This window comes from Salmo salar, chromosome 10 (assembly GCF_965601325.2).
Source record: "Salmo salar chromosome 10, fSalSal1, whole genome shotgun sequence".
Classification (NCBI taxonomy): Eukaryota; Metazoa; Chordata; class Actinopteri; order Salmoniformes; family Salmonidae; genus Salmo; species Salmo salar.
The window spans coordinates 64,800,027-64,826,382 of record NC_138300.1 but is presented as its reverse complement, the minus strand read 5'-3'; the positions used below and the strand labels follow the sequence as shown (position 1 = coordinate 64,826,382).

The 26,356-nt window shown below is 41.8% G+C and overlaps 1 protein-coding gene across 5 annotated transcripts; it reads right to left on the bottom strand.

Moving 5' to 3' along the window:
• Nucleotides 1-239: 239 nt before the first annotated feature.
• hmg20a (high mobility group 20A) lies at nt 240-26,356 on the bottom strand. Of its 5 annotated transcripts, XM_014123821.3 has the most exons (10): nt 26,236-26,335; nt 24,382-24,439; nt 12,117-12,203; nt 11,630-11,839; nt 5,690-5,822; nt 5,071-5,108; nt 3,595-3,670; nt 3,125-3,340; nt 2,334-2,466; nt 240-867 (listed from the first exon to the last, which is right to left on the bottom strand). In XM_014123821.3, exons 3-10 carry the CDS (start codon nt 12,177-12,179, stop codon nt 864-866), a joined length of 873 nt encoding a protein of 290 aa, XP_013979296.1. In that variant the 5' UTR covers nt 12,180-12,203; nt 24,382-24,439; nt 26,236-26,335; the 3' UTR covers nt 240-863. The 5 variants fall into 5 exon arrangements, with proteins under 5 accessions (XP_013979296.1, XP_013979295.1, XP_082813241.1 ...); XM_014123820.3 differs by lacking the exon at nt 24,382-24,439 and having other exon boundaries at nt 26,236-26,356; XM_082957115.1 differs by lacking the exons at nt 24,382-24,439; nt 26,236-26,335 and adding an exon at nt 19,416-19,436.

Here is a 26,356-nt window from a genome sequence, read left to right as displayed (position 1 = left end):
TGGAATGTGATACAAAACGAGGCAACGGTGTGCTTGCGGACCATGTGGACGCCTCCGAGTGGTCGGGTAGGCTGTTTGGAGTGTTTATCCGACTGGATAAAAATAAAATATATCCCCCCCACTTCTGATTTAAAGTGTATGTACGTTTGTGTTAAAGTGGAAGACCAATTTAAAAAAAAAGTTTTTACCTGGGTAATGTGGATTTATCGAGACAGTGAAAATATGTTAATTAAACACTGTTCTGTAAATGCATTTTATTGAAGACAAACGAGTACTTTTTCCACAACTATCAAAATAAATTTGGACTGGCACAGAATTTTTTTAACAAAAGCTTTTGCTATAGAATACAAACAACCCCTGCTTATGTGTGATGCAACACAAACACAATGTGACATTTCTCAAATCAGCTAACATTTGAAGAGACTCAAATCTTGACATTAAAAGAATTTGACAAATAAAAAGAACAGTAAACATACAGGCTTAAGTGAATTCAAATGTCAACCAAATACTTCTATATGCACATCATTACGTTGACACAGTGGCAGAGAAGTTATTTATGATTGGAATGGGGCTTGAATGACACATGAAGTTTGGAATCTTACAGAACAAAGTCATTTTTGAACTGACATCATCTCCAGGATGGCATTTTCTATAAAATGATTATAACTACACTGATAGCGTCAACAGATAAAAAAAAAAAATTATAATGATATTCCCAACACATTTTCACTTCACTAAAGTTAATAAAAGGTGTTTTAAAATCACCGTCTCGATGGAAATCCTAAACTGGACCAGACAATGAAGAGGTTTGGATTCTCACAATCCCTGTGGCCACAACAGTCAAATAGTCCAGCTGAGTCCAATTACCTACAAAAGAGAAAATAATCACAAAAGATATTAAGAGTTTTTAAATGGGTTTCCTAGCCCCAGGCTGTCATTAACCTAGGGCTATGGTTCAATTGAGGCTAGCTCAGTCTGGTTTCACACCAGTATTTCTCTGGTTTTACAGCAGGCAATGTTGGGGGAAATCCTAAGCTTAGGATCAAAGAGAATATCCCATGATGAAGGTACACTATTTATACAAAAGTATGTGGTTACCTCTGTAAATTACTGTATTCGGCTATTTCAGCCACAGACATTGCTGACAGGTGTATAAAATCGAGCACATAGCCATGAAATCTCCATAGACAAACATTGGCAGTAGAATGGCCATACTGAAGAGCCCAGTGACTTTCAACGTGGCACCATCATAGGATGCCACCTTTCCAACAAGTCAGTTTGTCAAATTTCTGCCTTTCTAGAGCTGTAAGTGCTGTTATTGTGAAGTGGAAACGTTTAGGAGCAACAGCAGCTCAGCCAAATTGTCTATCCTTGGTTGCAACACTCACTACCGAGTTCCAAACTTCCTCTGGAAGCAACGTCAGCACAATAACTGTTCGTCTAGAGCTTCATGAAATGGGTTTCCATGGCCGATCAGCTGCACACAAGCCTAAGATCACCATGCGCAATGCCAAGCGTCGGCTGGAGTGGTGTAAACCTCGCCGCCATTGGACTCTGGAACAGCTCATGCGTTCTCTGGAGTGATGAATCACGCTTCACCATAGGTTTGGCAGATGCCAGGAGAACGCTACCTGCCCGAATGCATAGTGTAAACTGTAAAGTTTGGTGGAGGAGGAATAATAGTCTGGGGTTGTTTTTCATGGTTCAGGCTAGGCCCCTTAGTTCCAGTGAAGGGAAATCTTAATGCTACAGCATACAATGACATTCTAGATGATTCTGTGCTTCCAACTTCGTGGCAACAGTTTGGGTAAGGCCCTTTCCTGTTTCAGCATGACAATGCCCCTGTGCACAAAGCGAGGTCCATACAGAAATGGTTTGTCAAGATCGGTGTGGAAGAACTTGACTGGCCTGCACAGAGCCCTGACCTCAACCCCATCGAGCACCTTTGGGATGAAAAAGAACGCTGACTGCAAGCCAGGCCTAATCGCCCAACACCAGTAATCAACATCACTAATACTCGTGGCAAATTCCTGCAGCAATGTTCCAACATCTAGTGGAAAGCCTTCCCAGAGAGTGGAGGCCGTTATATCAACAAAGGGGGGACCTACTCCATATTAATGCCCATGATTTTGGAATGTGATGTTCGAAGAGCAGATGTCCACATACTTTTGGTCATGTAGTGTATATGAAAAAGGAATTAACTAGGATTTATACAGTTCTTTCAAAACAATAGGAAAGAGTGTTAGGTAAACTTCTTTTGTGATAATACAATTTTACCATGCAATTAGAAGTAAAATATAACACACAAAAAAAACCTAGAGTTTGGTAGTTACCTGTCCAGCCGGTTGACCACCTCTCTCACGGTGCCGATGAGGTTATCGTGCTCCTGCGGGTTACTCAGGATGATACCATGGAGCTTTTTCATGTAGGAGTCGATGGTGTCCAGGGTAGGGGTCTCCCCACTAACTGCAGGCGAGAGGGTAACTTGAGCATGGGAATGTATACAGGCCTGAGTCCTATTTAACTAGGGTACATCGTAGCAAAACATTTTGCAATGGAAAAGGAATACGAGCATTTTCTTTTTGGAAATATTCAGGTAGTACCTCCATGTTTGTCTGTTTGGTGCCTAATGAATATTGCCCTGTTTACAATATCAAGGTGTAGAACACATAGAACCATGGAATGGTGGAGGGACGTTAAGGGCTCACTCAGGGTTCCAAAACGCACAAGAATAAAAACAAGGAGCTTTTACTTCTGTTTCCCTCTGAAGATTATCCATGCAAATTTCACACAGGAGGAAATGTCAAATCAGGCTCCTGGTTATAATCCCCGTAAAATATTGAATAATTTATCAACAAGGAGGACTTGCATAATCACAGAAAATTAGTTCTCAAAAGGTGACAGGAGGCAGAAGTTTTCAAACAGGGCCTCTGCGGTTTGAAGAAGCCGTTGAAGTGAGGGTTGATGGTAATGAACAAAAGATATCCGCTGTTTCCCTGAAGTGATCGCATAAGACCTTGAGCTGAGGTACTGAAGCGTGTGTGATGGGGACAGTAGGGATATATGTGTGTGTGTGGTATTGTTTTCATATACCTGTTTGTGTGTGTGTGTGTGTCACTCTCACCAGGCAGGGCCACAGAGGAGAAGCTGCTGGTCAGGGCCTGGCGCAGGGTCTCCAGGTGCTGCTGGAGCAGCCCGTTGCGTCCCCTCTCCTGCCTCACGTCGCCATCCAGGCGCTCCACAGCGCCGCGCATGCTCTCCACGTGCTTCTGCAGTGCCGCGTTGCGTTCCTCATACTCCATGTTGGTCTTGCGCAGCTGACGCATCTCCGCCTCCCGTGCTGTGTGCGAAGACAGACAAATGCCTCGGTCAGAGGAAACGGGTGTTAAGGTATGTGATGTGAGGTAGCAGGGAGGGTAAATAGTATCAATAATTCAATTGAATCCTCTGTGTTTTTAGTTGCTATTGTGTTGTTACCTAAAGAGGGGCAGATATTTTGGAGATGAGTACGGGTGCTCTAGTCAACAACAATTTAGTATTGGGAAGGAAGTTACTGGAGTAAAACAAACATTGCAAAACAAAAATGCTGTGTACCTTTGCTGTGGTTGAGAAACTCCTCTGTGAAGATGGGAATGTCGAACACAGACCTTTCCTTGCCCTCTGTGTCCTTCTAATGGGGTGGAGAAAAAAAAATGAGTGAGTGGGTGAGAGAGAGATGCTTGTAAAACTGAGTGAACACGTTTGAGAGGGGGAGGAAATGGTTTGAAGCTCTGATCAACCATATACATTGCACCAACATTTGGTGGCTGCAACGTAGGTTGCTCTGGATAAGAAGCCTGCTAAATAAAAAAATGTAAAAATCTAACAGTTTAAACACTGTTGCCACCAATCATTTCCCTAAACCACAATAATTTCTCATTGGACTGAAAACTAGTGTCTATTGCTAGACAGGCACAGTGGGCCCTTGTAGTAAAAGTGATCTTTGCTATTGTGATGTGGACTAATGTGTGTTGGGCTGTGCTCATTCATCTTGTATGGGCAGTGGGATGGCAGCAGGTGGAGATTGGCCACTCACTGGATAGCGCATTGAAACTCTGGAAAAAGGGGACGCTTAGTTACAACATTTTAGTCATTTAGCAGTAGATGGTCATAAACAAAGTTACACTATGGAGTTAAACATGCATTATGAGTGGAATCTTTTAAAAAGTGGGAAAAAGAGCAATAAGTATGAATTGAAAACATTGTCTTGTGTCTGTACCCTACAGTCCTGGATGTTGCTTCGCAAGCCTTTACGCCCCACCTAAAGAGTATGCTAATCTGGAAGAAATGCTGGTGTCATTTCAGAACTCCTAATTCCAGCTAAGAAGTTACCTTGGTGTTTTCCCTCCTGTGTTTGAAAAGGCCATACCCTTTAATTACAGTGCTTAACTCCATAAAAAATGAATTACACACTTACAAGAAGCCATGGGCTTGCAGCCCTACATAAATGAGTGTCAAAGCGGGTTTAATCGGGCTTTAGTGCCGCTCCAGTAAGCGCTTAATGTGAAGCGAGAGGGGGCCAGACCCTTGAGAAGTTGGGGTACTTAGGTGAGGATATTGTGCCAAGGCCCTTATAAGAATGCCCAACATACAGCAAATCATTAAGTTGTTCATGAGTGATCAATTGTGACTGCAGCATTATGATTTATGCTAATGGCGAGATTACTACAGAACAGAACTTTTCAAGCTGCATTTCCATGTTAGACATTTAGCAGACAGACAACCACAACCCTGGCGTTGCAAGCTCCACGCTCTACCAACTGAGCCCCACGGGACCATTTCCATGTTAGTCATTTAGCAGACACCTACAACCCCGGCGTTGCAAGCTCCACGCTCTACCAACTGAGCCCCATGGGACCATTTCCATCATCATATTAACCATTCCCTGGTTTGACTAGCGCAACAACCTTGCTGTTTCCAGCTCTCGAGCCAATCGACTGGACCCAATTGGATTTTCTTCAAGACGAGCACTTTTAGCTATTTGTTTGCTTTAGCGTATAGGAGGGATTGGGTGTGGTAGGGTCAACTCACCTCGTGAAGAGATTCGTTGGCTACCTGGTGCCCGCCATCTGTGAGAAAGGAAGGAATAAAAAAAATAAAAAGGGACAGGAGATGATTCATGCTTCCTCTGTGCAGCGTGCCTTTGCTACATCTTGAACTCATTGAGGATGAGTCAAAGAGATGTTTTAAAACTAGTAATGGGAGCCATCCCAAAGCACAGAAAAGCTCAGCTATCAAATAAATGTATCTGATAATGAGGTTGTATTGTACACACCTCCAGTGTTTCCAATGGGATGCTTTTTCTCATCTGTCTTATTTGAAGGCATAACAAAAGAGCAGCTTGCCAATGTATCATATTGAACAGAAAGCACATGTATAAGGCTGAAAAGCTTGTGTGGGCTGTTGAACCAAACTATTTTCCTTCAACACAGCTGATCTGTAGGGAGAAATATGTTGTTTCAAACCCATCTGACCCTGTGGGGGCAAACATTGTCAAGTTTCAAAGGTGCACTGGCCTTTTTTCTGATCAGTGGTTATAAAGAAAAGGAAAACTGTTTTATATTGGGATGCAGCCCTTGAGAGGAGCGTTATAGGATCAACCGTTGCATGCCCTAATGAACATGACGCAACTCTTTCGGTGGTGTTTTACCTCCCCGGTGCCTCTTGACCTTCTGTTTCTCCTGCACCTTCCGGGTGAAGTGCTTGTAGGCCTCCGTCTTCTGGTACTTCTCCAGGTCACGCATGTAGCGCTCCTTGTCCCTCTCCGCCTCGTCCAGGTAGCGCTGCACACAGAGAAGAGGGAGAGAGACAGAGGGGGAGAAACAGGATATCAATCATAGCCGCTTAAAACCTTTTTGATTGATTCAAAATTCGAATTAATATTGACAGCTGTAGCCAAATTGCTGTGCTGCTAATAAGCATATGGGGGAATGACAGAGTGTGGTAAGAGGGTGGAGCGACTTGGACCTCATAGAGTGGACACAATGAGAGGAATACCAGTTTCCTCCAGTTAAAGCGATTGACACTATCCATCAACTGTGTAACAATCGGCTTGGATCTAAAACCATTCTACATTATTAAAGTTCAAAGAATACTGTGTTCATATGAGAGCAACCAAAGCAAGACAGACAAAATTATATAAAGTGAGCAAAATATGCATATATTGTCAACAAATGAGTTTCCATCAAAATAAACAATTCACTTTCTTACAAATAGGCCCAAAATAAAGTCCAAATCCCAAATAGAATCCCAACACAATTCTCAATGTCCAATGTCAATATGGAAGTCCAGAATCCAATCCAAAAATAGTCCCAAAGTCAATCAAAAAACAAAAATGAGCAATCCCCCTTCAAAATGCAAAAATATCAGTCACACAAAAAATACAATCAACAGGATATACCTGACCGGATTGTTGTAGTAGAGGAAAATCTGTCCTGGTGGTGATTTCCTTACAATAGATCAATGTTCATGGCATCCGTCAAAACCAACAGAATAGGAATCCTTTGTATTTGGAGTAACGATCCACAATAATGAGCAAAAAGTATTCTCTTGAATGGTTAATTTAAGGCTGCTTAAGAAGGTCATACAAGGATCATTTTGCTATTTGATTCAAAAATTTAAGACCCCTTGAAGTGTGTGTGTGTATATATATATATATATATATATATATATTATATATATCTCAAGGTCCTGGAGTGGCCTAGCCAGTCTCCAGACCTGAACCCAATAGAAAATCTTTGGAGGGAGCTGAAAGTCCGTATTGCCCAGCGACAGCCCCGAAACCTGAAGGATCTGGAGAAGGTCTGTATGGAGGAGTGGGCCAAAATCCCTGCTGCAGTGTGTGCAAACCTGGTCAAGAACTACAGGAAACGTATGATCTCTGTAATTGCAAACAGGTTTCTGTACCAAATATTAAGTTCTGCTTTTCTGATGTATCAAATACTTATGTCATGCAATAAAATGCAAATGAATTACTTAAAAATCATACAATGTGATTTTCTGGATTTTTGTTTTAGATTCCGTCTCTCACAGTTGAAGTGTACCTATGATAAAAATGACAGACTTCTACATGCTTTGTAAGTAGGAAAACCTGCAAAATCGGCAGTGTATCAAATACTTCTTCTCCCCACTGTATGTGTGTGTGTGTGTGTGTGTGTGTGTGTGTGTGTGTGTGTGTGTGTGTGTGTGTGTGTATATATATATATATATATAAATATACACACTGCTCAAAAAAATAAAGGGAACACTTAAACAGCACAATGTAACTCCAAGTCAATCACACTTCTGTGAAATCAAACTGTCCACTTAGGAAGCAACACTGATTGACAATACATTTCACATGCTGTTGTGCAATTGGAATAGACAACAGGTGGAAATTATAGGCAATTAGCAAGACACCCCCAATAAAGGAGTGGTTCTGCAGGTGGGGACCACAGACCACTTCTCAGTTCCTATGCTTCCTGGCTGATGTTTTGGTCACTTTTGAATGCTGGCGGTGCTTTCACTCTAGTGGTAGCATGAGACGGAGTCTACAACCCACACAAGTGGCTCAGGTAGTGCAGCTCATCCAGGATGGCACATCAATGCGAGCTGTCGCAAGAAGGTTTGCTGTGTCTGTCAGCGTAGTGTCCAGAGCATGGAGGCGCTACCAGGAGACAGGCCAGTACATCAGGAGACGTGGAGGAGGCAGTAGGAGGGCAACAACCCAGCAGCAGGACCGCTACCGCCGCCTTTGTGCAAGGAGGAGCAGGAGAAGCACTGCCAGAGCCCTGCAAAATGACCTCCAGCAGGCCACAAATGTGCATGTGTCTGCTCAAACGGTCAGAAACAGACTCCATGAGGGTGGTATGAGGGCCCGACGTCCACAGGTGGGGGTTGTGCTTACAGCCAAACACCGTGCAGGACGTTTGGCATTTGCCAGAGAACACCAACATTGGCAAATTCGCCACGGGCGCCCTGTGCTCTTCACAGATGAAAGCAGGTTCACACTGAGCACGTGACACACATGATAGAGTCTGGAGACGCCGTGGAGAACGTTCTGCTGCCTGCAACATCCTCCAGCATGACCGGTTTGGCGGTGTGTCAGTCATGGTGTGGGGTGGCATTTCTTTGGGGAGCCGCACAGCCCTCCATGTGCTCGCCAGAGGTAGCCTGACTGCCATTAGGTACCGAGATGAGATCCTCAGACCCCTTGTGAGACCATATGCTGGTGCGGTTGGCCCTGGGTTCCTCCTAATGCAAGACAATGCTAGACCTCATGTGGCTGGAGTGTGTCAGCAGTTCCTGCAAGAGGAAGGCATTGATGCTATGGACTGGCCCGCCCGTTCCCCAGACCTGAATCCAAATGAGCACATCTGGGACATCATGTCTTGCTCCATCCACCAACGCCACGTTGCACCACAGACTGTCCAGGAGTTGGCGGATGCTTTAGTCCAGGTCTGGGAGGAGATCCCTCAGGAGACCATCCGCCACCTCATCAGGAGCATGCCCAGGCGTTGTAGGGAGGTTATACAGGCACATGGAGGCCACACACACTACTGAGCCTCATTTTGACTTGTTTTAAGGACATTACATCAAAGTTGGATCAGCCTGTAGTGTGGTTTTCCACTTTAATTTTGAGTGTGACTCCAAATCCAGACCTCCATGGGTTGTTAAATTGGATTTCCATTGATTATTTTTGTGTGATTTTGTTGTCAGCACATTCAACTATGTAAATAAAAAAGTATTTAATAAGATTATTACTTTCATTCAGATCTAGGATGTGTTGTTTAAGTGTTCCCTTTATTTTTTGGAGCAGTATATATATATATATATATATATATAATATATATATATATATATATATATATATATATATATATATATATATATATATACACACACACACACACACACATTTCTATGAACATAACAAGATTCAATAACTGAGACAAACTGAAAAAAGTTCCACAGACATGTGACTAACAGAAATGGAATAATGTCTCCCTGAACAAAGGGTGAGTAAAAATCTAAAGTAACAGTCAGTATCTGGTGTGGCCACCAGCTACATTAAGTACTGCAGTGAATCTCCTCCTCATGGACTGCACCAGATTTGCCAGTTCTTGCTGTGAGATGTTACCCCACTCTTCCACCAATGCACATGCAAGTTCCTGGACATTTCTGGGGGGGAATGGCCCTAGCCCTCACCCTCCGTTTCAACAGGTCCCAGACGTACTCAATTGGATTGAGATCCGGGCTCTTCGCAGGCCATGGCAGAACACTGACATTCCTGTCTTGCAGGAAATCACGCACAGAACGAGCAGTATGGCTGGTGGCATTGTCATGCTGGAGGGTCATGTCAGGATGAACCTGCAGGAAGGGTACCACATGAGGGAGGAGGATGTCTTCCCTGTAACGCACAGCGTTGAGATTACCTTCAATGACAACAAGCTCAGTCCGATGATTCTGTGACACACCGCCCCAGACCATGACGGACCCTCCACCTCCAAATCGATCCCGCTCCAGAGTACAGGCCTCGATGTAACGCTCATTCCTTAGACGATAAATGCGAATCCCACCATCACCCCTGGTGAGACAAAACCACGACTCGTCAGTAAAGAGCACTTTTTGACAGTCCTGTCTTGTCCAGCGATGGTGGGTTTGTGCCCATAGGCGAAGTTGTTGCCGGTGATGTCTAGTGAGGACCTGCCTTACAGTAGGCCTACAAGCCCTCAGTCCAGCCTCTCTCAGCCTATTGCGGACAGTCTGAGCACTGATGGAGGGATTGTGCATTCCTGGTGTAACTCAGGCAGTTGTTGTTGCCATCCTGTACCTGTCCCACAGGTGTGATGTTCGGATGAACCGATCCTGTGCAGGTGTTGTTACACGTGGTCTACCACTGCGAGGACGATCAGCTGTCCATCCTGTCTCCCTGTAGCGCTGTCTTAGGCGTCTCAGTAGGACATTGCAATTTATTGCCCTGGCCACGTCTGCAGTCCTCATGCCTCCTTGCAGCATGTCTAACCAGACCGGACACATCGTGAGCGTCGCAAAATAAATGTTGAAATCCATGTTATTCAATTATTGCACCGACACTGCTCATGCGCACCAACGAGCGTCTGCAATGCCAAGGGCTCCTTTCTATTTCTGACGCAGATTGCGCTGCAAGTCCTGCCTCTCCCATCTCCTCATTGGTTTATAGAAGCAGGTACCCACGTACCATCTCCTCATTGGTTATACCCACGTGGGTGATTGAAAGACGAACTGTTTTGCTGGTCGGTGTAGTAATACTATGAAAGTTTAGATGCCAATCACCATATAAGTTCAAAGATGAAAAAGCCTGGAAGGAGGAGAGATGACTAGAACCGATTCGGTTGGCTGTTTTATGTGTGGATTAATTGTCGGAGTAGAGGACCTAGTGCATTTCGGGTAAAATAACAACTCAATGTTTATATCCCAGGACAAATTAGCCAGCAACAGCAAGCTAGCTAAATAGGACAAATTAGCTAGCAAGTGCAAGCTAACTAACTAAATTGCCATACATGTTTAATGCTTTTCGACCTGCCCCCAAATTAATGTAATTGGTTCAGAGTTTGCTTTGATATTTTAACCTGCGTGTTGTGATCGCGTTTGGTGTAGGGGGACAAAATAAATGTATGCACGATAACGCACGATGGCGTACGCGCGCAGACGGTTTGGGTTCCGTGTAAGTCACGTTCACGCAGATGAGCAGGGACCCAGGGCATCTTTCTTTTGGTGTTTTTCAGAGTCAGTAGAAAGGCCTCTTTAGTGTCCTAAGTTTTCATAACTGTGACCTTAATTGCCTACCATCCGTAAGCTGTTAGTGTCTTAATGACCACTCCACGGTACATGTTCATTAATTGTTTATGGTTCATTGAGCAAGCATGGGAAACGGTGTTTAAACCCTTTACAATGAAGATCTGTGAAGTTATTTGGATTTTACGAATTATCTTTGAAAGACAGGGTCCTTAAAAAGGGACGTTTCTTTTTTTGCCAAGTTTATATAATAAATAATTTGATAAATGTGTATTTGGCCTTACTACTATTAGCCCATACAAACTCATTGAATAACAGATTGACTACATGGAACAACAGTTTCACCCCCCCCCCCTCCAAATGTCTACATTTGTTTTTATACATGTATTTAACCCCTTATTTTTGGAACTAAACAGTCTCCATATATACTTCCATTCATTGTTTTGGTACCGGGAGACTTTCAGATGAGTCTTGGGAGGCCTGTGGGGGTCCTAGAGAAAAACAACATTTAAGTGTTTGTGAGTCTCACCTTTCCACAGATGGGTCATATTGTAGCCCAAACCGTTTGGACACTACTGACGATTTTGTGAGAACCACGATTTTCAGGATGTCTCATGGTCTGACAAACACTGCTCTAGCTCAGTCACCTTGTGCGACATAGGCGGATGCGGTGGATTGAGACGCATCCAGTGCAAAAAACAGAAACAGTATCTCTAACTTAAACCGACAGATTTTAATTGGGATTTTTTGATTATGCTAATTAGATTTCGGTGGGGGCACGGACATAGACCTTAGGGGGTTAACCTTTTCAGGCCAGTGTAGCTGCATGGCTAACCTGCTTGTCTTCCTGCGGCAGTTTGCTCCACTCATTGCCCAGCATCCTGGTGATCTCTGGGAAGGGCACGTCAGGCCGCTCAGCCCTCAGCTGCTCACGCCGGTCGTTCATGAAGCGCACATAGCCCGTCAGCGGTGCCTTGGGGGCGTTGCTGTCCTTCACTGGCTTCTTCCTCTTACGGCCCTTGGTCCAGCTGCTGCGCCTGGGCTTCTGTGGCGACGCGGAGGGAAGGGTGGGGAGATGTGGCAAAACAAACACAGCTAAAGTTAGCACTTATCATAAATGGTGCTTACTCTGGAATCCAAAACGTATATCCTCTGTTGAAACAGTTTGGATTCCAGGCAAGCTAACTCTAGGCAAGGGGTGGTGGCTTTTGTTACAGCCCTTATCTAACACACCATTGAACGTTTTACAGTCCAGGCTTTTAATCTGGACCCGGGAAACCAGCCCTGAGTGTGTAATGGTTATTTAAATGACATGGTCTCACCTCCTCTTCATTTCTCTGGCTGCTGTTGTCTGTGTTACCAGGTGAGCCTGTCTGCTCTTCCATCGCCTCAGCCTCCAGGAAAGGAGCCTACAGTGGAAACAAACAACATTAGTTCCTATTGTGCATACAGCACCTTAACAGTCTAAACATTTCTGCAGACTGCTACAAAAAAAGTATAATCTTGCAAACTTTCCTGTAATTCAAATATCCTATAAATGGCTCGCAAAACTACCTTCAAAAAGTGAGCAAAAGCGCAAATGAGAGCCACGAGCAGAGCCACCGCTTGCGCTTGCTCTGTGGCGCACATCAGTTATTTCAGGTGGTGTCAGCATAATTGAATTTTCATGCATTGGAGTAGAATGTCCTTTAAAAAAAAGACAGAATTGACAAAGTCATTGTAAAAAAAAATATATATATATATACAAAAATAACACTACTGTTGCAATTGCTACTGAAGACAATCCCATGAGAAAACACAGGAACTCCTGACAGATCAAGAAAGAAAACTCTACCCAGAGGAAAGTGGAATGAAGCATTAGTGCCCTCTACTGCAGGGGAAATCACAGTACACACATACAGGTAACTGCCAAAATAAAGGAAAAACTTAAGTAAATGAGGGATACAAAGTATATTGAAAGCAGGTGCTTAAACACAGGTGAGGTTTCTGATTTAATTAAGCACCATGCTTAGGGTCATTTATAAAAATGCCCAGTTACTCGTTATTTCGGCTACAGTGGCTAGAAGAGATCACTGTAGTTGTTTCCATTAACTTGTCCAGTCATTTTGTGTCGACATTTAGAAAGTTTGCATAGAAAATAGATGCAGCAATTGCCTGCAAGGGTGCGTTTCGATTTAACTATCGTGTCAATAAAAACAGCTGGCTGTAATGATGCCAGACTTTAAAAAAAAGTTCTCTCACAAACTTAAGTGTCGAATAAAATTGAAGTAGTTGAAGTGTTTCAATTACCCAATTAGGCAAATTGTCCATGAATACATTGGTGACAGCCTGTGTGCCCTCATGTCTCAGGTAGCCAGCGAAAGCCAGCATGGATAGAATGCAATAATTGACTAATATCTGCCCTATTCTAATAATTATCACGTTCCAATGTGTCGCCACGGTCTGTGCCTTTGTGAAACTTACACTCCTGTAGATCTGAAATAATTGTGGTGAAACTTGCCAGCCAGCCAGCCAGCCAGCCAGCCACAAAAGCAAAGTGAAGCAATTCAGGCATTCTTGAAAGTCAGGACAATCCTTGTCCTGCAAAGAAAATGTTTATAGTTGAAAAAATAGATTTTGCCCCGCGTACCTTGAAATTATTCAGCAATCGTAATTTATTCAAAAAACAGTTTCCATCATAATTTGTCACATTTAAGGAAGTTTGACAAAAGAAAAATCCACCCTCCAAACAGATGAAAACATATCCCATATGTGCCATTTCCATTACACATCGCAATGAAAGAGGGGTCTCAAAGGAGCATGGGGTCTTAAAAGGTGTGTGTGTGTGTCTCAGTCACCAGATCTCAACCCAATTGAACACATGGGAAATTCTGGAACGGTGCCTGTGACAGCGATTTCCACCACCATCAACAAAACACCAAATTATGGAATTTCTCATGAAAGAATGGTGTCTCATCCCTCCAATAGAGTTCCAGACACTTGTAGAATCTATGCCGAGGCATATTGAAGCTGTTCTGGCAGCTCGTGGCGGCCCAAAGCCCTATTTAAAAAACCTTTATTTAACCAGGCAAGTCAGTTAAGAACAAATTCTTATTTACAATGACGGCCTACCCCGGCCAAACCCGGACGACGCTGGGGCAATTGTGTGCCGCCCTATGGGATTCCCAATCACGGCCAGATGTGATGCAGCCTGGATTCGAACCAAGTACTGCAGTGACGCCTCTTGCACTGAGATGCATTGTCTTAGACCACTGCGCCACTCAGGAGCCCAATTAACTTTTGACACTTTGTGTTTTCTTTATTTTTGCAGTTAACTGTAGAATTCAAATGTTTTTCAGTGCATCCTTCCTTCATCAAGGTGATTTACTTGTATATTCCTATATAAGACAGGTAAAAGCAATATGGTGGAGAATCATTGCTCCACATGAATGAGCTCTCACAGAAGAAAGTTCATTTATTTTGGCTCAGGCTGTAGCATATAAGACGAAACAGGCAAATAGGCCTAACATGTTGGTCCTTAGTGTGCAGTGCACACCGTGACTAACAGGAAGTTACTGAAACTGGAAATAGAGGTGACGATTCCTTCCTTTGCTCTTTGACAGTGAAGCACTGACATTGAGACCCAGTTGAGTCAGTGTCAACGTTTGCTATGCCATGTTTGCTGTCTGGATGCTGGACGCAGTGATGTCATGCTCTTATCGTTTAACACTTGACTCTCACTCCAATCGTTTGGACTGTTCTACAAAAAGAAATGAGCGTATTAGATAACTCAAAGGAGAAAACCACTTCGGCCTAGACCATTATCAACGCAAATTGGGATAAAAGTAGGAATGTAATGATTCACCAATTCGCATCGGTTCCCAATTCAAATGTTTAAGATGTGACTGCATCGGTCCGTGGACTCCAAACCGATCCAAATGTAGCATGCGTCGGTCAGAAAATCGATTCAAGCAATACGAATCTGCAATTTAAAATGTTATTTTTGCTCATATTACTTTATTTCTAACTTCCAGATATACCTAATATTTTGTGACAACTGATGCGTCCTCTCCTTCAGTGCCGAACTAAGCATGTAACTGTGTTGACAGTCATTGATCTACAAGTCATTTTGCATTCTGAACAGCCCCAGGCAATATCAGTAGCCTAGTCAAACTTCACACTGTGCCCAGCTACGCACGCTGACCAACACAAGGGACACAGCCTGTTTCTGATCTTGCACATCTGTGTGGCACCTTCAGCAGTCAAATGCTAAAATGTCATGAGTGATATTAGGCTTCCTTAGTTGAGTGACAACCTATGTAATTTGCTAGGTTATTTTTATCTATGCGCTGTTGAAAACGTTTTACCGGAATAAAAGTAAGCTATTAAAAGTCAGTGGCTTACAATATATTTTATATTGTTCAGGTTTGGCATCCGCTATAGTTTTGCTTTAACAATCAGTATACACTGAGTGTACAAAACATTAGGCACACCTGCTCTTTCCATGACATGGACTGACCAGGTGAAAGCCATGATTTAACGCTGCTGGGTTTTTCACACTCAACAGTTTCCTGTGTGTGTCAAGAATGGTCCACCACCAAAAAGGACAGCAAGCCAACTTGACACATTCGGGTGAAGCATTGGAGTCAACATGGGCCAGCATCCCTGTGGAATGACACCTTGTAGAGTCCCTGCCCTGACAAATTGAGGCTGTTCTGAGCGCAAAGGGGTGCAACTAAATATTAGGATGGTGTTCCTAATGTTTTGTACACTCAGTGTATATGGTCATTTTTTAAATATACAGGGTAAAGTTGATCATTTCAGAACGAGGAATCACTTACGAGGCGCACTGCATGGCCAAAGCGGGAGCAGAAAAGAAGCTCACTTCCAACCATTCGATTTTGAGGTGGGGGTGAAATCTGAAGTTGTGCTATATATATATATATATATTCATTGGCTATGTCATAGCTAATTTGTAAACAATAGATACATTACTAGCTCATACACTTAAATCTGCAAAAATGACAAGTTACTGGTTGTGTCCGAATACCCATACTAGTGTCCAACATACTTAAAACCTCTACGGGATCGGTGTCCCTATACTGGGGCGGTTGTTGCTAACGTGCGCAAATGTGACTAGAATGTAAGTAACAGCCAACTTTCCAGGACATATGTGCAGAAAGCTTACATTCTTGTTAAATCTAACTGCACTGTAACAGTGAAAAAATACCATACTATTGTTTGAGGAGTGCACAACAACAAAAAACTTTTATCACGGCAAATTGTTTGATATATTCATCTCTGAAGGTAAATAATGTAATTGTTTGATATATTCACTTCTGAAGGTAAATAATTCAGTAATCTTGCTCTGATTTGTCATCCTGGGGGTCCCAGAGATAAAATGTAGCAGTTTTGTTTGATAAAATCTATTTTTATATTCAAATGTAGGAGCTGGGTTCTACAGTTTGAACCCCTGCTGTTTCTGGGCGGAAATTGAAATAGAAAAAAAAGGGTCCAATCCTTAAGATTAAACTGCATACTATTTAGCCCATACTGTTTAGTAAAATGTATACAGTATGCCACGGCTGCAACTCAGTACCGGCTGAGTAGGTGGGGCGGGGCCGAGTGTGTGAATTTTTCCAAATTCAATAGACATCATCGCATTAACCAGCATGATAGCTGATTTCTAATTTGATTGCAATATGCCGAAATCATTCCACCATTTCCTGGTTGCTAGAATTGGAATGGTTTGCCTAATTTCTGTTAGTGACAAAACAAACAATGCATAGTGTATCCTGGAGAATCATTGTACCATCTAAACCGCTGTAAAATATATTTTCAATAACCAAAAAGATTGTATTTTCAGCTGTTTAACTTTTTAGTGACAGGGGGCAGTATTCGGAAATTCAGATGAATGACGTGCCCAAATTAAACTGCCTGCTACTCGGGTCCAGAAGGCAGGATATGCATATTATTAGTAGATTTGGATAGAAAACACTCTGAAGTTTGAATGATGTCTGTGAGTATAACAGAACTCATATGGCAGGCAAAAACCTGAGAAAAATCCAACCAGGAAGTGTGGAAATCTGAGGTTTGTAGTTTTTCAAGTGATTCCCTATTCAGTATACAGTGTCTGTGGGGTCATTTTGCACCTCCTAGGGCTTCCACTAGATGTCAACAGTCTTTAGAACGTTGTTCCATGCTTCTACTGTGAATGGGGAGAGAATAAGAGGTCCTGGAGTCAGATGACTGAGAAAATGACATGAGCCCAGTGGCGCGCACTCCCGTAAGAGTTAGCTGTGTTCCTTTTCTTTTTTGAAGACAAAGGAATCGTCCGGTTGGAATATTATGCATGATTTATGATAAAAACATCCTAAAGATTGATTCTATACATCGTTTGACATGTTTCTACGAACTGTAATATAACTTTGACTTTTCGCCTGAACTTAGCTGTGCGAGTACAGTGCATTTGGAGTACTCTACCGAACGCGCAAACAAAAAGGAGGTATTTGGACATATATATGGACTTTATCGAAACAAATGAACATTTATTGGGGAACTGGGATTCCTGGGAGTGCATTCCGATGAAGATCATCAAAGGTAAGTGAATATTTATAAATGTTATTTCTGAGTTTTGTTGACTCCACAAAATGGCGGGTTTGGTTTCGTCTCTGAGCGCTCTACTCAGATTATTGCAAAGTGTGCTTTCGCTGTAAAGTTTTTTTTTTTTTATCTGACACAGTGGTTGCATTATGGAGAAGTGTATCTATAATTCTTTGAATAACAGTTTAATATTTTATCAATGTTTATGATGAGTATTTCTGTAAATTGATGTGGTCATTCACCGGAAGTTTTGGGAGGCAAAACATTTCTTTACATTACACGCCAATGTAAAAAATTGGGTTTTTGGATATAAATATGAACTTTATCGAGCAAAACATACATGTATTGTGTAACATGAAGTCCTATGAGTGCCATCTGATGAAGATCATCAAAGGTTAGTGATTAATTTTAGCTATATTTCTGGTTTTTGTGACGCCCCTCCTTGCTTGGAAAATGGCTGTGTGGTTTTTCTTGTCTCGGCGCTGTCCTAACATAATCTAATGTTATGCTTTCGCCGTAAAGCCTTTTTAAAATCGGACAATGTGGTTGGATTAACGAGAAGTGCATCTTTAAAATGGGATATAATAGTTGTCCCACATGTCCCAGAGAGGTTAATAAACCTGGTGCACAAAACCGTAAGTAAAAGATGCAAAAAAATAACTCAAGTACGGAATGCAGCTTCACTATTAGATACTATTTTAATCCAGGGCCTGAAAAGAAATTGCAACAATATGCCTCTCTCTCTCATTGGTACAACCCTCCTCTATTCTGAACATTAAAACAAAATGGGAAGATCTTAACTATGAATTCTTCAATGAGGAATGGAAGCAAGTAGTGTTGAGTGTTCATACATCGTCTATTTGTGCTAGACATGCACTTGATCAGTTCAAGCTGCTACACCGAATCTATTGGACTAAGTCCAGGCTAAGTAAAATGTATCCAAACCTAGACCCTCTATGTGACCGATGTAGAGGCTTCTGTAGATCTTACTCATATCAGACTGCTCAGGGCCCAAAAAGGTGACACTAGGGGGAAATGCATGTTAACTAATTAAACAACAAAGAATATGATCTACATGATCAGTCTCTGTGTGTAAAATAAAGTGGTTCATGTGAACCTAACTCACAGCTAAAACATGTAAAGAAAGCAATCCAATGTTATTTGTTGCCTAGACTTTACTGCAAATGACACTCAAGTCTTGAGAAAAAAACAATACACTAATATTGAGGTTAGCCATGACAGCCTTTATAATAGAAGGCTTGTGACCACACATATCTAAATATTGCACTTGGGGGGAAAAAACATCTTAAAGTAGAAATAGAATGAAACAAACTGGCATTCTATTTTTGCTCTATTATAGTGGCCAGCATAGACATTAAGTTCCCGATGGCTACATGTGCAAAAATAACATTCACCGAGTAAAAAAAAGAAAGTATCATCCCCCTCACACACACACACACGTGTTACTGTCAAGTTCAACACAACAAAAACAATATATTTGGGCTACACTGCACATTATTACATTGTACACTTTCTGCCTGTGAGAAAGTGTGTGGTGTTCCTTTCACCTCCATAGCGAGGCCCAGCTCCAGCTACACTTGATCCCTGAATCCACTTGTTAACAAGCAACGCCTCATTTTCACCTAATTCTGAAAATTAATCACATACTGTAGAGGGAAAACATTAGTTAACAAATAGTGGTTAGTTCGTTAGCTAGTTACAATTTCACAGATTGCCAGGGTCCAGTAAGCAACTAACGCGTTATAACTTGAGGAACGTCAAGGAGTCGTATAACAGTTAATACTATAGCGAATTGGTAAGGTTATTAACGTTAGCTCATCTGATGTAACGTTAACTAGCTAACGTTAGCTGTCTGACTTCATTAGCAAGCTAATTTTCACGCCATAAACTCAATTATTTGATCAGATAAGTTGGCTAATGTTCCTCAACATTTATCTAGCTAGCTAAAGGAGAATTCGATCCAGCTAGCATGATACTTAACAATGCTAATACTTGTTCCACCACACCGTCTCCCTCACCTCAAACTTTCCAAATGCCAGTTGTTTTTCGGTTACAACATAATGAAGTAGGCTTCATCACCTTCTCACCCCGTGTCCGTGGTCAGGCTTCTCGCCTAACGTTATCGTTCAGGGGACGCGCTGCTGTAACTGGCAAGCTGCCTTTCCAGAGCTCTAGCTGATGCTGTAACTAGTAAATTGGATCTCTTCTCTCTTCAGTCGGGTGCTGCGCTGCATTCTCTTATGTGATCGATTGGCTGAGCATTGGATAGTATTGCTCCAAACGCGCATCACTCGTTCGCTTACAGCCAGTAGTGATCCTCCACCCCCCCTCCAAAAAAGTTCTCTCATCGGATCTACACGAATCACTATTTTGGATTTAAAACGTCGAATTTCGCCGAAAGGTGACTAGTTTGCATCCCTGTCATATGTTTTGCTGCCAAGATCGTTATGTTTTGACATCTGTAATTTTTGGAGTCAATGTAGAATTGTGCCCTCTGGTTGCCCTTTTTGGTCTACCACCTACTGACTTAATGGTGTCCAGACAAGTTTAGGATGCACTTGCTTTCTCTACTATCCTCGCCAAGAGATGTATAGTTCTTGAGTGGTAAAACGTCCACCCTCCATTGCACGGTCGATGACTGCACAATTTGATTCACTTTATTAAAACTAGAAAAAAATTGGTTGTACTTTAAAAATGATGCATTTCATTCCACCTGTGCAACCTTTATAGACCTACAAGGGCCTGACCCTCCATTTGACTTGTAAATTGTCTGGCTTACTGATGCTGTTCTTTATTTTTAAATATTTGATATGCATCCATTGTGTGTGGATGGCTTGATCCTGCTAATAAAATATGTTACCATACCTGTCTGAATACCTCTGAGTTGTGCTTCCAGGTCTCAGTGCCCTCGGCACCCATCAATCCTTTCATTGGGGTTGGGTGGGGGCCGGGGGAGAGAGAGAATGTGCACCCCTTTGGGTTCCCAGGGCCAGAGTTTTAAAGCATTTCCCTCCAACAATGTAAAAATGTGCTTGTCCTTGAATGTACACTGAAAAAATATATAAAACGCAACATGTAAAGTGTTGGGCCCATGTTTCATGAGCTGAAATAAAAGATCACAGAAATTGTACTTAAGCACAAAAAGCTTATTTCTCTCAAATTTTGAGCACAAATGTTTGTATCCCTGTTAGTGAGCATTTCCCCTTTGCCAAGATTATCCATCCACCTGTATGTGTGGCATATCAAGAAGCTAATAAAGCAGCATGATCATTACACAGGTGCACCTTGTGCTTGGGACAATAAAAAGCCACTCAAATGTGCAGTTTTGTCACACAACACAATGCCACAGATGTCTCAAGTTGAGGGAGCGTGCAATTGGCATGCTGACTGCAGGAATGTCCACCTGAGTTGTTGCCAGAGAATTGAATGTTCATTTCTCTACCATAAGCCACCTCCCAACTTTGTTTTATAGAATTTGCCAGTACGTCCAACCGACCTCACAACGGTAAACCACGTGTATGGCATCATGTGCGTGAGCGGTTTGCTGATGTCAATGGCAGGCTACGGCCACAATTGCATTTTATCGATGGCAACTTGAATGCACAATTCATCTGCTGCAATCACTTAATGTTTCAGCATGATAAGACACAGCCCCATGTGGCAAGGATCTGTACACAATACCTGGAAGCTGAAAATGTCCCAGTCCTTCCATGGCCTGCATAGTCACGAGACGTCACCCATTGAGCATGTTTGGGATCGACGTGTATGACAGCGTGTTCCAGTTCCCGCCAATATCCAGCAACTTTGCACAACAACTGAAGCGGAGTGGGACAACATTCCACAGGTCACAATCAACAGCCTGATCAACTCTATGCGAAGGAGATGTGTTGCGCTGCATGAGGCAAATGGTGGTCACACAGATACTGACTGGTTTTCTGATCAACTCCCCTACCTTTTTTTTCAAGGATGCATATCTTTATTCCCAGTCATGTGAAATCCATAGATTAGGGCCTAATGAATTTATTTCAATTGACTGATTTCCTTATATGAACTGTAACTCAATCTTTGAAATTGATGCATGTTGCGTTTATATTTTTGTTCAGTATATATTTTGGAATGGTGGATGTTGATTTCGGGAGGCTACCTCCACGGAAAATGGAACAAACAACTTTTTCTCTTAGTTAACTTCAACGAATTACGACCTGCCATAGGATTTCAACAGTGACAACAGTTGGCTGCTATTTACACTGCATTCAGAAAGTATTCCTACTCCTACATTTTGTTGTTACAGCCTGAATTCAAAATGGATTAAATATGTTTTTTCCTCACCCGTCTACACACAATACCCCATGACGACAAAGTGAAAACATGTCTAGATTCTTTTGTGCAAATTTAAAATTAAATACAGAAAATCTAATTTACATAATTATTCACACCCCTGAGTCAATACTTTGTAGAAGCACCTTTGGCAGCGATTACAGCTGTGAGTCTTTCTGGGTGAGTCTGAGACCTTTCCACACCTGGATTGTGCAACATTTGCTCATTATATTTTTCAGAATTCTTCAAGCTCGGTCAAACTTGGTTGTTGATCATTGTTAGACAACCATTTTCAGGTCTTGCTATAGATTTAAGACGATTTGTTAAGTCAAAACTGTAACTCGGACACTCAGGAACATTCACTGACTTCTTGGTAAGCAACTCCAGTGTATATTTGGCCTTGCGTTCTAGGTTATTGTCCTGCTGAAAGGTGAATTAATCTCCCAGTGTCTGGTGGAAAGCAGACTGGTTTTCCTCTAGGATTTTGCCTGTGCTTAGCTCCATTCCACATATTTTTTTAATCCTGAAAAATGCCCCAGTCCTTAACGATTACAAGCATACCCATAACATGATGCGGCCGCCACTATGCTTCAACATATGGAGAGTGGTAGTCAATAATGTGTTGGATTGGATTTGCCCCAAACATAACACATTATTCAAAACAAGAAATGTATTGCTTTGCCACATTTTTTGCAGTATTACTTTCGTGCCTTGTTGCAAACAGGAAGCATGTTTTGGAATAGTTTTATTCTTTACAGGCTTCCTTTTCACTCTGTCAATTAGGTTAGTGTTGTGGAGTAACTACAATGTTGTTGATCCATCCTCAGTTTTCTTCTATCACAGCCATTAAACTCTAACTGTTTGAAAGTCACTATTGGGCTCATGGTGAAATCCTTGAACGGTTTCATTCCTCTCGGTCAACTGAGTTAGGAAGGATGCCTGTAGCTTTGTAGTGACGGTGTATTGATACACCATCCAAAGTGTAATTAATAACTTCACCATGCTCAACAGGATATTCAATGTCTGCTTATTTCTTTTTTTTACCCATCTACCGATAGGTGTCCTTCTTTGCGAGGCATTGGAAAACCTCCCCCGTCTTTGTGGTTGAAATTCACTGCTCGACTGAGGGACCTCACAGAATTTGTGTGGGGTACAGAGAGGAGTTAAGCTCAGGAGTCAAAATTTGCTTATTTAGGCTTGCCACAACAAAGGGGTTGAATACTTATGGACTCAAGACATTTCAGCATTTCATTTTATATTAATTTGTAAAAATGTCTAAAAAAAAAATATTCCACGTTAAAAAACTTTTTTAAATTCTGGCTGTAAGAACATGTGGAAAATGTCAAGGGGTGTGAATACTTTCTGAAGCCACTGTATGTGATAGTTTGACTTTCAAATCTGTGTATTGGTTTGTGGCCAGCAACCTTTATAGAGAAACCGCCCCGAATTATCCCTTCCATTTGAGAAAGAAAATTATTGCTGCGTTCTATGTCCTGCGACCCTCAGCGCTAACGACAAAATCGACAGTACAAAACCAAATATATTGATCTGTTTTAAAAGGAATATTTATGCTTTTAGCATTTTAGACCTAATTTTCCACTTACTGTTAGTGTTAAAGCATCCTACAGACAGTTGTTTTGGAAAGATCCATTCCTGAGATTTCTTTGGCTGGCTTAGTTGCTTGCATGAGCCATATAGTGGTAGTGCCCAGACTCACCCAAAAACATGCTTCAAAACATCTCCACATAAAATTCTATTGTCTTTTATGTTTTTTTTTTGTGGGGGGGGGGCTGTCAAAATGCGATAGTTTTTTTCTGCAAACATTCGCGATTATGATTTTGATGAAAATGGACTAGCTACTTCAGCTGAAGTATGTTGTTCCACTCACGTGAGCAACAAGTCTGACACTCCGGAGTAGGTGTCATCTCTTGCTTGTCAACAGAGCGCGTGGCTATACATACGGAAATATGAATAAGGCAAACTAGCAGCATTTCACTAGCTATAATAGGGATAAGGATACGGATAGCCTAGATGTCGAAGAAGGTACATAGGTAGATGGATTGCTAAAGTAGTAGTGTATAACATGTTTACATGTTCATTTACTTATTCAAAAGTGTATTTTTCTATTAGTTGTATGTATGCGTGTTTACTTTTACCTTCATTACAAATTGATTGTCAACAACACATACTTGCAGTGTTGTCTTTATCTGGGAACATGTTTGTGTGTCATAAAAACAAGCTTTATTTGGAAACATGTTGAAGAACAAGTAACTGTTGTTCACATACTCATAGGCAGTTATACACCTTATATTTACATGGTTATAGCCATAGATGTGTAATAAAACTTGGTATCATTACGTGTTCAGTCTTTATACGTTCTTGAGAATCAAGTGGTTCAGAGAACCAGATGTGTGTCCTCAGACTGCATAAATCCAACGTATACTCTTGAAGGTGAAGGATTCTTTCTACAGATTGCCTCAGCAACGCAGGACAGCTTTACTTGTCCATTACCTTTTCCAAGCTTCTCCCTTGAGTGCCCATTCCATCACAATATTGACTATGGAATGGGAAAAGATCAATATGGGATCATTATAGGACACATAATATATTGAAATTTATATCTATACTGTACATTATTGATAACTTCAATTTAAAATGTTAACTTACTATATCGACAGCTGCCTCTTTGGTCCTGCTGGATGTGGTCCCTTTTTCCCCAGTTGATCTTAGGGACATGGAAAAACCTTTCAATTACTCCTGGGTTGATACGGGCTGGGAAATCTGCATGATCTGTCACACAGACTTGTGCTGTTCCCGACACCATAAGTGTCTTTGGCAGACAAATTTAGTTCTTCAAGTGTTGGCTTTATCAAGTCCCATCGGAACAGCACAGACACCCAATTTTGATCGGCATTACCTTGCATTTTTCATATTTACAGTTCACCGTGACTCTCTTTCTGGGTGCTGTTGCTGGTCTGCCGGATCACCTGTTGCCATTTCCCCCAGTGTTGTCTTGGCTTCTATCTGTCAATGCTCTTCATCAGCATATTCTGGCTCATATAAATTATGGTTCTGCAAAGTATGCATCCTCTTCAGGCTCGCAGCTGTCTGACTTAGACATGTTTTGATTTAATCATTTTGGGTGGTGTAGCGCTTGAAAGCCGTGTCTGCCCTGCGCCAACCTCAAAACCAGGCCAGTGGAATTTGGAGGTGTGGCCAAGCGAGACTAGCAGTGCGCGGATGTAGTAGTGGCGTAGAAATGAGTTGTAAGACAAGGGCAAAACAGGGAGTAAAAAGTCGGGAGTTATACACATTTATGCTCGTAATAGTGGAAACAGTTAAGTATTTTGATATTGACGTGGGTATAGGCCACAAAGACATGAGATGGCTGTAGAGTTTCTTGTGGGACGTTTTGAAGCACATTTTTTGGGTGAGTCTGGTCACTACCACCATATGGCTCATGCAAGCAACTAAGCCAGCCAAAGAAATCTCAGGAATGGAAGTCTGACCAAATCAACTGTCTGAATGCTGCTTCAACACTGAGTAAGTGGAAAATTAGGTCTAAAAATGCAAAAAAACTAAATATCCCTTTAAGCAATTGATCTTGTCATCATGTTGACTATAAACTTGTTTACTAAGATCACCAATCTGAGGTAAAAAGGAGGGCTGCGGGAACATGCCACATCTATTTCTATGGGCACAAGCACTGTTTATGACACAGATCGTTTACACCTGTTGTTGGTGGAGAGAATTTTGCAGGTTTAAAGCTTATTTCCTGCAATTGTACACATTTTGCCATGGGGTGCAACATTGTTTACCATTTTAAAGCAAATTTTCTTTCAATTCTATACATTTTGCAATGTCTAATGTGCATTCATGTGACATTTGAGTGACAAAATGTACAATAATATCTATTGGCTAAAAAAACGAAATATATATAATTTTTTTAGCTGACATGGGCTAGTTGATCTGGACATCACTGACAACTTATAAAGTATGCAATGACTAACATTCACTACCCAATTTCGAAATTGCACCTAGTGCATTTTACAACTACAAGCTTCAAGAGTAAGTTTAAAGCAGGACTGAGTTTCTTGGAAGAAAAAAATATATATACTTGTTTTGGTGTAACCACTGGTCTAGACTAGAGCGTCCATGGGGTCTGAGCAGCAGGCTGAACGTTTGAGGTCCCTAGTGATGGTCTGACTAGACAATATGTTTAATAGCTTGCCAAGCACTAGCTAGCTGACTAGTCTCTGGTCTGCAAGGCAGGTAGCTAGGTAACTATACTTGACTAGTTATACATCTTTATCTTATCTGACTTAGCACAACTGAAGTTCCTTCTGGGAAGATATAACGTTAACGTCACATGTCCTAATTCTATTTTAACGTTAGCTAGCATGCATCTTCGCTAGCTCGCTACTTTGCTGGTTAAAAGGGTTTTGGTTTATCCGACAATAGTGAAGCAGGTCTGTGTTTTTCACTTTATTTAATAATTTGTTCACAATAGAGTACACTAACCTGTAACTTATTCTTTTTGGTTAAAAATCCAGAAATTAGCTGGCGATGGGGCTCTCAGAATCAAAACAATGCAGAAGTCCTCCCTGGAAGTGGAACCACGTCACTACCGGAAACCGATTCA